Consider the following 15,532-nt stretch of genomic DNA (forward strand, 5'->3'; position numbering starts at 1 on the left):
TCTAAGGCACCTTCTCTATCATAGAAATAACTTCACATGGGATGATTGTACTTTGAAGTACCAAAAGATTCTTTCTTTTTTTTTCTGCCTCTCTGTCTTATCTATCGCTTGTACCAAATTTGACCTAAATACTTCATTTTGGTTTTCTAGACTTTTGTACACATCTTCCAGTTTTCTCTCTTCTGTTATTAAATTAAATTAATGCACACAATTTCTGGAATTTTAAATTTTGTTAGATAGCATTAATGCAGAACATTTCTCACTTTTCACAAAATAAAACCCACATAATATTTTTCCAAAGAAGTTGTAGATTAATATAAGAAAACAATTGCTAAATTTTTCAGAGAAGCATGCTATTGGTCAACCCTTCAGACGCTGCATTTTTTCCAAAATTTTGATATCATTTTTTTTTCATACATTTGATATGTATTTTTCGATCATTTCTGTGTTAATTTTAGATCAGATCTTACTGTATTAGTGATATGCCTTGATCAACAATTTTTGAAACAAAAAAATGTTTCAGGTTTATTTCATGCAAAATTACAAAAGTTGTCTTTGGCACTCAGAGAGTTTTGATACATCCCATACGCAGATCATCGACTCATAAGTTGAAATAACAATTACATATTTTAATAATTTTAATAGAACATTGGCCCCACATAGACAGCAGTATGATAGCCTTTTTTTTTTTTTTTATAAGTAGCCAAATCATAGTCATCAGAGTGTTGCGTCTCACGTGGTTGGATTTTGAAATGTTGTGTTTTATTTAATGTTGGCTTTTTGTATACTTCTCACTAATATCCTATGTAGCATGGTAAAAAAAACAAAAAAACATAACTAGGTTTCTAAGAACAATTCCCACCTTTCTGGTACTTCATTTTATATTTAATATATATGTTGTACAATGTTGATGGTTACCCTTTCCACTGTTTGATGCCCCAGATGCTTGGTGCGTGACAGCTTGATGTATCGTTAATAAAGGCATACACCAATTTACTGTATTGAAATGCCACGGAACATAACTCCGTGTCCCAAGACAAAAGGAAATGGACGTGCTGCTAGAGCTATAGATGTATGTTTCATTAGCGACAGTGTGTATATGCACTCATACGTGTTTGCTTGCATATTCAGAGTTAATGTGGTGTGTGCCTCTATCTTGGTGTCTCTTGCCATCCTGTCCTGTGTCATATGTGTGACATTATAAGCACTGTATTCATGTAGGTTTTAGAGATCCGTGTTTCGTGTTCTGCGGATGACGTATGCAGTGCCGTCCGTAAATGGGAACAGTAAAGTGAATTTGTTGTGGGATCGAGGCAGACAATGATTTCAAATTAAATATTTGTGAAGCTCTCGAAAGTTATGATAGTGCAGGATTAAACGTTTTTGAAGCAAACACACGCCTCGTTTTCCAGTTCTGAGTGACGTGTCACTTGTCTCTCAAGTTGTGTTGCTGTGAAATGTAAACTTTGAGATCACTGTGTTATGAATGTGTGCCAGGCATTCAATCAATACATAACTTCTGAATCTTGTATTGATGTTGTAATTTATTTTGTTTGGACGTATGAGAGTATTTCTTCAATGAAATTATGTTTATTCCTGAATGCCTGAATTGATTGTTGTATTCTGATTGAAAACGAGCTGTGATGAAACCTGTCTTGTTTAATTTAATGGGGACAGTTCACTGTAACTGTTTTTTGACAGTACTGCAATCACTTGCCGCGATTGGTATTCCTGTCATAACCCCGTGGTAGCATTTTCCATTCATATTATGAGGATCAGCTGTAATTATTTATAGAATTTGTTTATACAGATAAAGAAATCTCCCTATCAAATGGCAGTATATATTTGAAACAATATTATTGAGTCCCGCAGTTGTCTTCCTCTTCTTCACAGCAGGCTGTTACAGAAATTATTGATCTATAGTCTGGTGACCTCGTGTCATTTTCGGGATTTATTCTACTCCCACAAATGTCATTGAACAACTCGTGTAAATATACTTTTAGGTAAATGATTCAGTTCGAGCAGTAGCGGAAGGTTAATGCTACCTTGATCTGCCTAATAATTACTAATCATCATCCTCCGTATCTTTCTCTCACTTCCTGTGCCATTTGAAATGCACATATGAATTGTTATAATAGCAGAAGGGATATTAATACTCCCGTGGCCATTCGCAAAAATCTACGAGGGTGAATTTATTGTCATGGGCAATACTCTTGCTACAACTAATGACTTGTGGTTCCGTTGCGACTTGTATGGCAATTTCCATCCTCTTGCCGTTGTGGATTTTTCTCCTTCGTTTGTGTTCATTGAAGTGTTCAAATTGAATGAGCGCATAGTACATTCATGTCTGCCCCATTACTTTGCAAGGTGGCAATTCCTTAAATGGGTAATTACGCTCTCTCTCTCAATCTCTCGTCTCTTCAAATTTCAGGTGTCAATTTCTTGCACACCACCATTATAAGAATTCTCCTGTCGTAAGCCACCTTCCATAATTTCCTCCCCAACGTAGTCATCGAATTTAGGCTTATATTAAATATATAGTCTCGTGCTTTATGTGGTTCTGTCAGTATCTCAGTGTTAATTCTCTCAATTGATGGAGATGCACTAATTCCTGTAGTCCCATCAGTAAATAACTCTAAAAACAATTTTTTTTTGTTTTTTTTCACTGTTGTCACATGGTGACGAAACAAACCCATTGTTGCAATCACAAGTAATCCATGCATTATTTAATACCGTGTTCATTACATCTTGATAACTAGCTGTCTTTGTTGTGTACAGTCTATTCAATCGTACAATGCATGTACTGGGATTGTTGAGAGGCTTTTGTTTGCACATGGACAATTGTCGAATCTGCTTTTCAACAAAGAAACTCACTGGAATGATACCCACATCTGTGTTAATTCAGGGAAATTTGTTGTCACTTCCACGACATATTTCATAAAAAATTTTCATTGCCAAATGTGTCGAATGGGCATGGGCCATTGTAAAAATCAGTTAATGAGTTGTAGACAGAGATGACATGTCTCCACAAAATAACCTGGTGTATTGATTTTCGACGCTAGCAATTTCCGTAATTTAATAAATTTGAGAACATTTGCGAGGAGTAATTTTCACAAAAGGTGTCTTCCTGTTTAAAAAAATCATAGTGACATGTTCACAGACTGCCGAAATTTGTGAAAAATTTTTTTTCATGGAATTAAAAAACAATTTTTTTTTTATTATCTCTTAGTTATTATCACAAATTTAGTTTCATCTCATAGTTTCATTGTGATCATTAGTTACAAAGGGTAGGTGATATATTCTATGAAAATAAATTTGTAGCCAGAAGCCCAGTCCAAGCTGTTAAAACCAAAACTACACTCACCCATCCAATCAACACAAACTAATATATTTAGGTTACTGACATCTTCTCTTCCTCCTCCAGGACCCTACCCTTTTTTTAGAATGTACGTAAATTCTTCTGTCAAGGTGGTTTGTATGTGCGTGCGTTCATTTTTCATGCAAATTGAATTGTAACAGTTGTTATTATGTATATAAAGATTAATCTTAACACGCTTTACCAGTTATGAGGAAAGAGCCAAATATCTTGAAGGAATAGTAAAGAACCACAAAGAACACACAACGTTTGAAGAGTTTGCATCGCACGTGTATGCCCCGGCGCATGACAGAACACCACGTGTTGCCTCAGGTATTCAATCATAAGACATGATTTCTATGAATCTATGTGCAATTGTTGTGGGAGTACCAATGTTTCATTCCTAATGAACCAGTCAGGCTAAGGAGACCTCAGATGTTCACACACAACCAATTTGATTTTGCCCAATTTCATTTTTGGGTCGCATTTCCATTACTGTTAATTGAATGTTATTTAATATTTCAATCTCGGGATGATTTATTTGTCAAAACACGTCATAATATAACATAATAATTTATTAAATAAATATAAAATTTAAATAAATGATAACGATTCATTCATAGTGCCTGGAGAATAAACATAAATTGTACACATGATTTCACTACCTGTTCTACTTTCTGTACACACCACCCCCTTCTCTTCTTCAAGAGATAAAATACCTTTAATCGCTTGATCGAATTTGTATATTTAACCGATCAAATCTTTACGCTTGACAATATCACATGTGGATCATTAATTTCCGGCATCAATTCGTGGAAACTCACACATGTGTAGTATATTATCAGACTCGAAACGGAAAACATTTTGTGTGTAATTTGCTCATCTTGTCAAAGTGATGAACATTTATTAGCAATAGAAATATCGAAAGGAGTCTTTTGATATTCATGGAGAGATTCTAATCATAACAACGATTATTTGAGCCGATAAAAGTGAATTGTTAATTTCCTATTGATGACTTGCAGTGCTCACTTTCGGTATTAATATCTACTCCACCGGTACGTATTGTAAAAATATTACAGTAGCATGAAATCTTTTGTCAAATTGCTAATTTTAATAGTTAATGGTAAGGTTTTTTTTTGAGTGATTAATCTTTCTAATATATGAGAATGATATGTAATTCTGCTAATATAGATGTCGAGCTGTGTTTGGGGAATCCTTGTTCATTCATGTGACAAGTGGAATCAGGTTTTCACTATGTTTACGTGTAATCTAACATAGGAAATACACAGTGTTGTTTACTTATTAGTGTACACTGAGTATGAAACATTGCTTTTAGTTGCAACCAGGAATACAAATTTGGCCACTATGCCAAGTAAAAAATTATTACTCATGGATAGCAGCTGTTTTGATTTATTTGTTCAATTTTGAAAATCCATCATGATGGTAGCTATACATGTTCATGATAAAATTGCACATATGCCGCCGAGAGTCAGTAATTGACTTTTCTCAGTAAGTAAAAACAAAAACATGTTGTAGTAACAAAAAAAAACACCAGAAATAACAAAAGCTTACAGCCATTGGGCTCTCTTTTTATCAATGCAAAACAGTGGGTGGCTGACTGAATGACTTATTTTTTTTTTACTTTTTTTGTCTTTCACCAGCCAAATCTCACTTGAGTGAAGTCTCCTCGGTTACAAGTCTTTCTAGCATTTCAACAACTGGTACGTTTGAACACACAGGCTCTGTATCCAGCATTCGGTCAACAACCAGCAGTCAGCAGACTGTGGCGTCATCACACAGTAGAATTATCAAAGGTTGGTGCCTTCAACGCTAAAATCTCACCTGTTGTCGGTTTTCATAAGTGTTAAGTACTCTATGTCCTTTCTAAAAAAAACAACAAACAAAAAAAATTGAGTACCAACTGAGTGGTACTAAAAATGTAAAATACATCTGTACTACATTACATATGTCAATACTATGTTGACTCAGTTAAGTCACTGCAAACATTTTTCAGTTTTGATACTCACTGTCTGATATTGAAATAGAAATTCTTAGGTTGGTGCCGTGGAATAGTTCAATTTATCAACTACTAATTTTTTTTTTTTTGCTTTATTCATCAGATGATAGAAGTTCCACTGATTCCCACATTGTGGCCGTCTCTGTGGATGACCCTCACCATGTGACATTCACTAAACCGAGTAGCAAACAAAAACTGACAACGAAAGGTCGACAGCAGTCTAGTACCTCAGTAAAAGACAGTACACCCCCTGACAGTCCTGCTGTGAGTCTGAAAGGGAAAAGGACATCATAAACTGATCACCGTTTCAATCAAGTTTTCTCAGTGCACGCTATGATATTGCTACATGCAACGTGATCGTTGATGAATGCAGAAACTGCCTCCTTTTGTGTCAGTTGTAGCAGCTATAGAGTTCCTTCTAAAGAAACGTGATTTAATTACATAGAAATCAGCACTTGAACGATGAAAAGCTATCAGAATAGCCATATTAAATAAAGTTAAAGACCTTGTCAATTGACAGATGAGAAAACAAAGCATTGCATTTAACCTTTAATGTGCAGGTGAACATGCCAGGAAATTACTCTACTGGTCTTCAGAACCATGCTCACTTTGTGGTGGAATTTACTAGCGTTTCCCGACTTGTAAATTGAATTAAATTAACTTCTATTCATGTTTTCCCAAAAAAAAATGAAATGCTGTGAAAGTGCAGGGTATTGTAAGTGGTTTTTCTTTTTTTGCTTGTGTGCCAAATGAGACATTTCATTAATGAAAATATGTAGTGTATTACTACTCGGATGCCGTTACTTCCTTTTTTTTTACCTTGACTCTTGTGACGTCAACCCACAACTGACTTGACTGCTCTGTCTTGATGCAACTCAGCATTAAAAAGCGCAACTGGGAAGTAAAACTGAGGGTTCGGCTACAAGATCTCAAGCTGGGCTCGTATTGTTAAATGTATGTTGGCAAGTGGATTATTTAACACGTCATATCATAAACAAGGTTTTTTTTTCTTTTTTAGAAATAGTGGAATTGTCTTCAGATTTTGTTTTTCATCCTGTTGTATATATTTGCAACTTTAGGTTGTAATTGATTGACAAACTGTTGAAATTGATTTCTATAATCCATTGATGTGGCGTTAGTTTGAAACATGATGTTACTATCAATGAGGGCAGTTGTAGTACTGTAGCCAAATTAGCATCTATTTTGCATAGTATGAACCAAAATATCTGAATTGTACAAATAATATATTGCAGATTTTGTAGATGAATGAATGTAGTAAAATGTTGCATTTCTCAACAATATTCAACAATATCATTCAGCATGTATATACTCTGTGCAAACCAGTTGAATCCAGTAGAGAAAATGCAAATGAGGCAAATTAAACTTCTTCTCTGAAACTACATTACGTTACATTTACTGAAATAACATGGCAGGTTAGGTAAATCATTCTGGACAAAATTTGAATTTCTGTTGACTAAGAAATTTGAATACTAGTGTGCATCTCTGTAAGTTTGTTACCTAAACTACTTTATCAAAACCAGAAACAATTTAAAAAAAAAACGCTGTGCTTGTTCTTGCATTCTTAGAGGGTAGCGACATATACAGCAGTCAATTGAAAAATATTTTAGTTCAGAAAACTCAGCAGTTGTTGTAATACTTTATTGGCTCTCTTGCTTCAGAGTCTACTTCATGATTTTATTTCACAAGAATTGTCTATATTCTATATATTAAATATATATATATGTGTGCGTGTATATATCATCACAACGACGAAAATAAAAGGTTCTTAAATTCATTAAATTTTAAAAATGAAGAAAAGTTGTAAAGAAATTATTAAAATTGTTTGTGAAAACAAGTTCAACTGTGTTTACTGGCAAGTCTATTTTTTTACTAAAATGCCTGTGCTGTGTCTCTCGCTTTATTTGGTAACCATGACAATATTCCTTGTGCATTACCTGTACTGTGTAAGTGATTGGTACGTCAAGGACAATATGACCTTCCCATGCTCTGATTCTGTATACACAATGGCTACTTTTTGTCTATATCTTGCCCCCTCTCCCCATCCCATCTACAATCCTCCCCTCCCCAAGGATCCTCTCCACTGCTGTTTCTGTCTCACTTAATGTCACTGTATTCCTTTGGTGACTTCTGATCTCAACTTGTTGACATCTATATCCAAATATCCCAGTTGAGGATTTTGTCATTACATCAATAGAAATTGTAAATTGTGTTTTGAATCTGCCCAAATTATTCTGTTATCAGTATAAAGTTGTCATTTGCTACTATCTTCTAAAAATGTACAGTTGCCAGCTGCAGCTATTGCTTAGGAGAAATTGATAAAAAAACAATTAATAAAAACACTTGAGTTTTATTTCTATCCGGTTTTATTTGTCTTGATTTGTACTATGTTGATTCTTACCAATGGTTATTGTATACATGGAATACAATCTGGCAATATAGACCTGTCTTTGCATAGCATCGGCCCAACTGACTTAAATAAGAAAAGCTATGAAGAAATCGTGGTTTTAATATGACGTGAATCATTTAATGTAATAGGAGGAAAACTATATAATTACTAGAAATTGATGTAACCGAATCCGGACATTCACTTTGTGTAATTATATCTGATAGTAACTGCCAAATTATCGTTTTCTTATCAGCCATCCAATGAAATAAAGGTAAAGATAAGATGGAGTATCCCACTTCCTATTGTGGTGTAGATGTTCGATTTCAAAATAAAGGGACGTAAATTAAATGTATACGACCACAAATAAAATCAACACGCTGAAGCCCGTTTATTACACAAGATAACAAAGATCAAATAACGCATATTTATGCGTGCATACCGGCGGGTTGAAAAACTTGCTGTTTTTAATGAGCAACCGTTTAACTCGGAAAGGTTTTGGTCGCTGATGGCATTTTTTGTCTCTAAATTCTAAAAAAAACGAATCGGGTGAATGGACGCCCGGGGGCTAGAGCCGTCATTGAACATTATATATGTGCAACGGTGTCTCAGATTACCCGTTTAGATCTGAAACACATTACAATGCTTAATTGATCAGGCGCAAGTAAATGGCTCGATGCTTACTAAAGAAACCCTATCCACAATAAGCAAAATGTACGTCAAATCGGCCAAGTAAATTTAAAGGACGGTGGGCATCGCGCTACGCATGCGCGAGGTATGGGTCTCAAATAAACAACGACAGCGACTTTGATTGTTGCGTAGATCAACGAGTGCAAATTGAGAGGGTACCAAGCTTTAATTAGGTATTTTTTTAGTTATTTCAAGGTATCGGGGAATCGCTGGCGGTAATTAGTGAAAATCACTCCCAGGTAAAAACTTGTACTCGTGATTTCATTAGAAAAGCATTGGATTATGGGAAAAACAATGTTTATTAACACACATGCGCAGCGCGACGATCATCGCTCTTTAAACCTACCGTATTCCGTTGAGGTTTTCCATTGTCTCATTACAAAACTGTGTAATATTTTTCTCATTTCGTTTGGCTACATTGAATTAATGGTGTGTGGTTTGTTTTCAAAACTGACGTACAAGTTTGGTCGGCACCTAAAAACTACTATACATGACTTCTGTACTGAATGATCCTGCAATAGACGTGGTTACATCCGGGTCGTCTTTTTATCATAGACTCGTTCGACGGATATGTATATCGTGACGAGTTTTAGTAAGAAGCGAATATTGATGTCTAAATAGAAATATTTTCTAAATATGTCGTAGTTGTTTGATATGTCTTGGAATCACAAATGATCCAGGTTTGTCCACGTGATTATGTGAGCCGAAACAATACATGCACATGTACACAGATTGACGTCATCAAATCTGCTCTGCCCCATGGTTACCTCCATGGTTACATCAAGAGATCTTGTGTGACCTGACAAACCTGGCGAAACTCATAGTCGAGCTTACATAAACTGTAAAACCATTCTGAGATCTCTGCACCCCGACTTCAAGAGATTTCAAAATTTTAGTCGCATCTCGTACGGTATCCGAGAAAATCGCGTATTCGTGCCTTTGCTGGCAGACATTCGACAAATGAAAAATTCTGTGTTCTCGTCGGTTATCACATTGGTGAATTTTTGATTAAAATTAGTTTGTCTGTTTTTCTACCAGATAATGTAACCAGACCGTCACGTGACGAACTACGATGGGGGATTCGACGGACAAGTACCAGTCCAGTCTGGTATTTCGAAACTGTATAAACGACTTGTCGATATAAAGCACATCATAAAAATATTGGTTTTTGCACCATGGCGTCAGAAGTAATTAAAGGGGCACTTTCCATTTAAGATTAATTTCACAACAAATTTACTTTCTGGATTAAAATAACAATGGATAACAAAAGATAGATTAACATTGTAAACAACATAAACAATAGTGTCCCATGATTCTTTGGTGCAATCCATGGGATTGAGCGGTTCCCCTTTAAGGTTTGCAACATCCACTGTTTAGATTCTTCTAAACTGTTCAATGATATTTTTTTTCCGACAAATCGTGACCCAGTAGTTTATCAGACACTTGCAATCAACAGGTATGTATTCTCTGATCGACACTTGATGTCTAGGGCAAATTCGGTCAGCTGTTTCCGTATAATTTGAGATTATTTCAGTTTTACCGATGACGTGGTTCGATTGCTGGTATACATTATGACATATCGTCACACTGTGGTTTACCCTTGTCGTCTGGAAGATGTTGCAATAGTCTCTAACAATGAAAATGCTATTGAACAAATGCATACATCAGAAATGTCTACTCTGTATTTCTATCATTAATTTTATTTCGTTTATAATTCTTCAAAGGTGAGACTAAATGCAAGTGGTGGGGCTAATAATGACAATTACCTAATCAACGTGCTTTGTTGTGTGCAGTCAGTCATGCTCGTTGGTCGAATAACTACTATAGTAAACAATTAAAGATCCGAGGAAAATTTTAAAATTCAAGTGAGTGTAGCCAATGAATGGTGTACCTTAACAATGTATTTTTTATGACAAAATACATTTTGCAGTTCTAGAAGTTGTATTGACTAATTTGAACTAAAGAGGGGGAAAATAAAAAATTGTATAACCAGCCCTTCGACGAGAGGACTCCCTTTCATATTTGTTTGACTTGTTTGCCCGCTCTCCACATCATTTCAGGAAAGGGGTGTAACTAGATGTGAAATTGAATGAAGAAACATATTTTAGGCGAGTGTCTGGTAATCCGAAGTTTCGTAGAAAATCAACTCGTATAAATGACACAGCAACGTTTTATTGAGCTTCTCCTAAATTTGATGCCCCTGCGAGAATTTCTACTTAAAACGTAGTCTATATATTGACATTTGCCATCGTGAAATTACACTCTAAATTACTATGATAATAGACAGGTGACTGCGAACGATTTGGGGCTCGCACTCACTACCTACTATTTGTGAATAACCCCCCCCCCTCCATTTTCTTCAAACGCGGAATTATGTAATTATTTTCCAGATTGCTTTGCTATTGTCGCGAATAAGAACACCGAGCCGACTTGGTGTCTATAATCTTCCCACGTGACTATTCCTGGCATTTATATAAAATGGGTGCAAATAATTTTACTAAATTAGGCACCCTTTCGTGCTTTTATGAAGTCGGGAAAAGGAAAAGAGCGCGTTTCTTTTAGCTTGGCGGCGCTTTCTTTAACTACGCGGTGCCCAAGGTCTTACGCTTGAATGAAGAGGTTGTCACATTTCCTTCGTCTATTTGCAATTACTGAATCTTAAATAGGTATGTAATTGTGAACTTCTCTAAACGCAGCATAGTTCATAGGTCGGATTCGGTCCAAGAACTCTTGACAAATTTCCAACGTGCTGTAACATATACTGAATATGTAATCCACTGATAGTCAATATTTTTTAGACAATCGGTTAAAGTTGGGTTCGCATTTGATAATTATCTCTATTATATGCATGTTACAACTCTGATAAAAACCCGCCGGTTTAACTACGGGGTTTAAATGTTATTTTTTCTGTCGGTCACGGGAAACATGCCACTCGTCAATAACCCAACTCGCGATCCGGCGTCGTCATCTTGCGCAAAGTACGAGATAAATATGGCGGGTGTAAAGCTGTTTGCGCCACAGACGGTGACGTGTTGCTAAAGTACAAATATGTCGACCACTTCGCAAGTGTCGCACGACATTCGGCAAAATATTGTGTTCAGCTTTCGGAGTGCAAGTCGTGATGACTGTTTGTATGGTGAATCGATTGCTCCAAACTGGTTCATTCATCAAAATTGTGTAAGCGTTGTTCATATTTACCGTGCTAAGGGGTTGGATATTAGAGTTGGAAACAATTTTATAGGAAAGTTTAAAAAAAAAAAGTTGTTTTAAACACGTACACTTGATAGAGAAAAACAACAAAATTACAGCAACATCATCTTGCGGTAAAATAAATAAATAAATCAGGGGACATTTTCGGACATTGAAGTCACTACTGTCTCCTCCTGGTTTTGTTTATTTTCGGAGCTAATTTGAAATTCAAAGCATGCAAACCAGTCAGTCCAAAACTACTACCGCGTGCTTTGAAGGTAAGGCAGACTGTACAAGTTTGTATTGCTGAGTGAACAGTGAATCGGACCCAGACCCTTCCTGATGCGAGGCGAACACGATAACCACTGTACCATCACCCGGGTTACAGGTTATTTGCGCGTTAAAATCGAACCATAATCAATTACCGGTATCCGTTATATCCATGATTCGAACTTGTTTTGTGAAATGAAAAGCTATTTTCTGAGTAAACTTGTCGTATAATTTGCAACAAATGTCAGTCAGGGTTAAGCATTTTTTTCACTGAAAAGTAATTTCAGACTGCGCTAGACTTCTTTGAAACAGTTTTGCCGTTTGTGTTTGGTGTCCCTGGTAAGGCTGGTACAGATCCGTGTATACATCGTACAGGGCATGTCAGGTTCCCGAGTATACACTACTATATAGTACATATACTAGTATGTCCATTGCATCACGTGATAGACCGATGCGCGCTTATTTGCATATGTTTGCGCGAGCCGTTCATGAGTAGTTTATTGTCATCACATTCCACGTCTGTTCTCTGTTACCGGCTCGGATCAGGACAGATGATAGTATGGCATAATATTTATTCAAGTTAGAACCATGAATACACATATATTCATTGGTGTAGTCTTTGTATTGTCCTCTAAGTTGTCACAACAATGCATTACCAACAGGTCTTTGAAATTATTTTGAGCAATTTAGACTTATTGTATATGAATAAACAGCGTGATGGAACACGAGGAATTTGTCAGCGTATCAACAGTTACTTATCATCCACATGCATTTACATCGTGGCCCCACTGACATTTATATAGACTAGCCGATGTTGAATGATGTGACGTCACAAATAATGACGTAATATCGAACTACGCATAGAATAGACGACGGTAGCACATACTAGTATACCACAATGCAATGCTATTTTATATCGGGCTGGCGTGTAGAAATTCCGAAACACATTTGAAATGTAATTATCTGGATTTTTTCTTCTTTTTTATTTTGTTGTGCTATTTTTGTCGTCTTCGAGGTATGGGGCCCATTTAGGCTCGAGCTGAACACATGGGCACGTACTGCATTTTGATAGAAAACAAATAAATATGCAACTAAATCCAGCGGGACGGTGGATATCACCATGGGAATCTACCGAATTAATGAACCACGAATAGGTCTTTGTTCTCCTATATACCAGTGTATATGGTCGTGTGAATTTAATAAAACTCGGACCCCTCAAGTTTGTTTGTGAAATTAGTACCAAAACTCGCCCTCAGCATTTGCGTTTAACGGCTTTGGGAGTACAGACAGCTCATTTACCAGTAGTTGTTCTTTTATGTTCTAACCGAAAAAAAAAAACTACTAAAAGAAAGAAGCGTCATGATACAAACAAACAATCAACCGGGATTGAACTCATCCATCGGAAGGGAAAGACGTGGGAAATGCGGTTTTAAAACGTGGTACATCGGCATTTGTTTCGGCACGTTTAACCAAACGAAGGAACGCATTGATTAACCGTCGCATGATATGATACTGTTTTAACTATTGTAATCCATTCGGAGATAATTAATAATAATAATTAATAAGATAACAGAAAACAATATTATAAGATTAAAAAATCACGGAGAACAAACATCGGGTTAGAATATGGTCTCGAACGACGCACACATAAGCATTCGTGTTATTAATTGAATATTAACATCGTGTGGTTTTCAAACACGAGTCCTGTGTTTCATACACATGTCCATAATACAAGAATATGTCTGATAATGAAAATCATATTAGGCTGTGAAAAAACATGACTAAACTACTGAACAAGTAAATATAGTGCACTATTTTAAAAAAGACAAAAACTGATCGTCTCTAAGACATTGACAGTGTGGTATGCACAGTAGATTATTTTTATTTGCGAAGAACGTGGGTGGGTGAATTTACCAGGACCGTCGTGATAAATTCCAACTCGCCGTTAAAATGTCGACGTTTGTCAATTTCTATTGGTCTAGAGGGCCTCTACGTCACTGGAAACTTAGAAGGTACACGTGCCCTCGGTGGAGCTTTTGTAATCAATTCAGCTGCAAGCAAGCAGTGCGTTCAATACTTAAGTTATGGTACAGTACATAATTTGAGATTCGGTTCTTTGTCAAATGCAAGACATTATACACTTCGACGGGGTTAGGGTCGCGTTTCTCCAGTGTGAAAAAACAATGGAAATGAAATTACGTATGTCGTTAAATTGTCAGAGTATTTCAGGCTCAAGCGCGGCGCGTGTTCAATTCAATCAAGTGGCACGTGCCGGCGATAGCAGCACGGTTGTGTGGATTCTGTCATCGCGGTGTTCGTTTCCGGACGACAGTCACTGTGCGCAGGAATCCATCAAACATTTACGAGTCCAGAATTTAGTAATCTTTCGCTATTAATAATTCAACAAGTTTTCTGCTTCTTTACATGCTTAATAAATTGCTTTGTTGTGCAAGTAAGCATCCGCGATTTATTTCACCAAATTCCCGCTATTTTCGTTTCTCGGAAGCAGTGCGCGACTTGGTGTGTTTTTATTAGAAGACGGAAGAGCATGTGCATTTCTTTCTTTCTCTGTGGGAATTTCGATAGTTTTTCGAAAAAATACGGCTTTTCTCATTGACATATGGAATGTTTTTAATGATATATGCTTAGTCGATCAATATAAATGTACTTATTATTGTATACATTAAAAGCCATTCATTGTCGGGGCAGGCATTGTGAACTTTATTGCTTAAATTTCAATCTGCGTGTATGGAACCATGGATGTGCATGATTGGTATCGACGACGACTAAAATATGTAATCAATTCCAGAACAGCGGAGTGCATCAACGGTCATTAAGGCATTGTTGCCGTCAATTTCCCCCTTCCTCTCGATTAAAAAAAAGAATCATCTATATGTATACGACCAAGCTGCGAACAAGCACAGAAGTGGGGCGGTGCTTGAAGCGCGTGACCCCTTCTTCGTCTGGGGTCGCCTCTTATCTTTGAGGACTGGTGTGTGCACAACAAGGGTCGATAAAAGACTGCGTATGGTCGACCGTCAAGTAGCCGGTCGCGACACACCAATCGTAAATTAACGCAGTAGCAAATTGCATTACTGTGGATTGGACCTGTCTAATGCCTGCCGGCGATATGATGACAATATTTCACAGCCACATTATATGCAATCTGCCGCTCCATTTCGGAATTCTCATGTGTCGTTTTTTTTTTCTGTTTACTTTTTTATAGTATGGTCGCGGCTGTGGAGTTAACCTTGCACACGTTTCATACGTTTGGCGTTACTTTTCGGAGCCTCAGTTTCGTTAGTGTGTATTCACATATTTGTTATTATGTGTTTGAGGAGCAATATTTTCTAGACAATTTTAATTATCAGAATGAAATACCGTGAATCTGTAATTTTTTAAAATATGCATGTTAGTAAACTGAATTACTTAATTGTTGGCTTACGTTCAATCCGACACTGTTTAAAATTTTCAGAATATAGCATAATATCCCACAATTCATATATACACTAAGTAAATACTAAGATTTCTCCGCATTGAGAAATCCTTCCAATATCGTATTCATAGTAACGACGAATATCAGTGATTAATGTTTCAGAATTTTTTT

At 36.4% G+C, this 15,532-nt stretch overlaps 1 protein-coding gene across 1 annotated transcript in view; it reads left to right on the top strand.

Moving 5' to 3' along the window:
- Positions 1-7,749, top strand: part of LOC100376845 (ral GTPase-activating protein subunit alpha-1-like) — a 119,031-nt gene extending 111,282 nt beyond the window's left edge. Inside the window, exons 42-44 of the mRNA XM_085493122.1 lie at positions 3,564-3,688; positions 5,017-5,169; positions 5,476-7,749. Of these exons, the coding sequence (XP_085349248.1) occupies positions 3,564-3,688; positions 5,017-5,169; positions 5,476-5,666 (469 nt within the window). The 3' untranslated portion in view covers positions 5,667-7,749. The remainder of the gene's footprint in view (positions 1-3,563; positions 3,689-5,016; positions 5,170-5,475) is intronic.
- The last annotated feature ends 7,783 nt before the right edge of the window (positions 7,750-15,532 follow it).

This window comes from Saccoglossus kowalevskii, chromosome 2 (genome assembly GCF_978046115.1).
Source record: "Saccoglossus kowalevskii chromosome 2, keSacKowa6.1, whole genome shotgun sequence".
Taxonomy (NCBI): domain Eukaryota; kingdom Metazoa; phylum Hemichordata; class Enteropneusta; family Harrimaniidae; genus Saccoglossus; species Saccoglossus kowalevskii.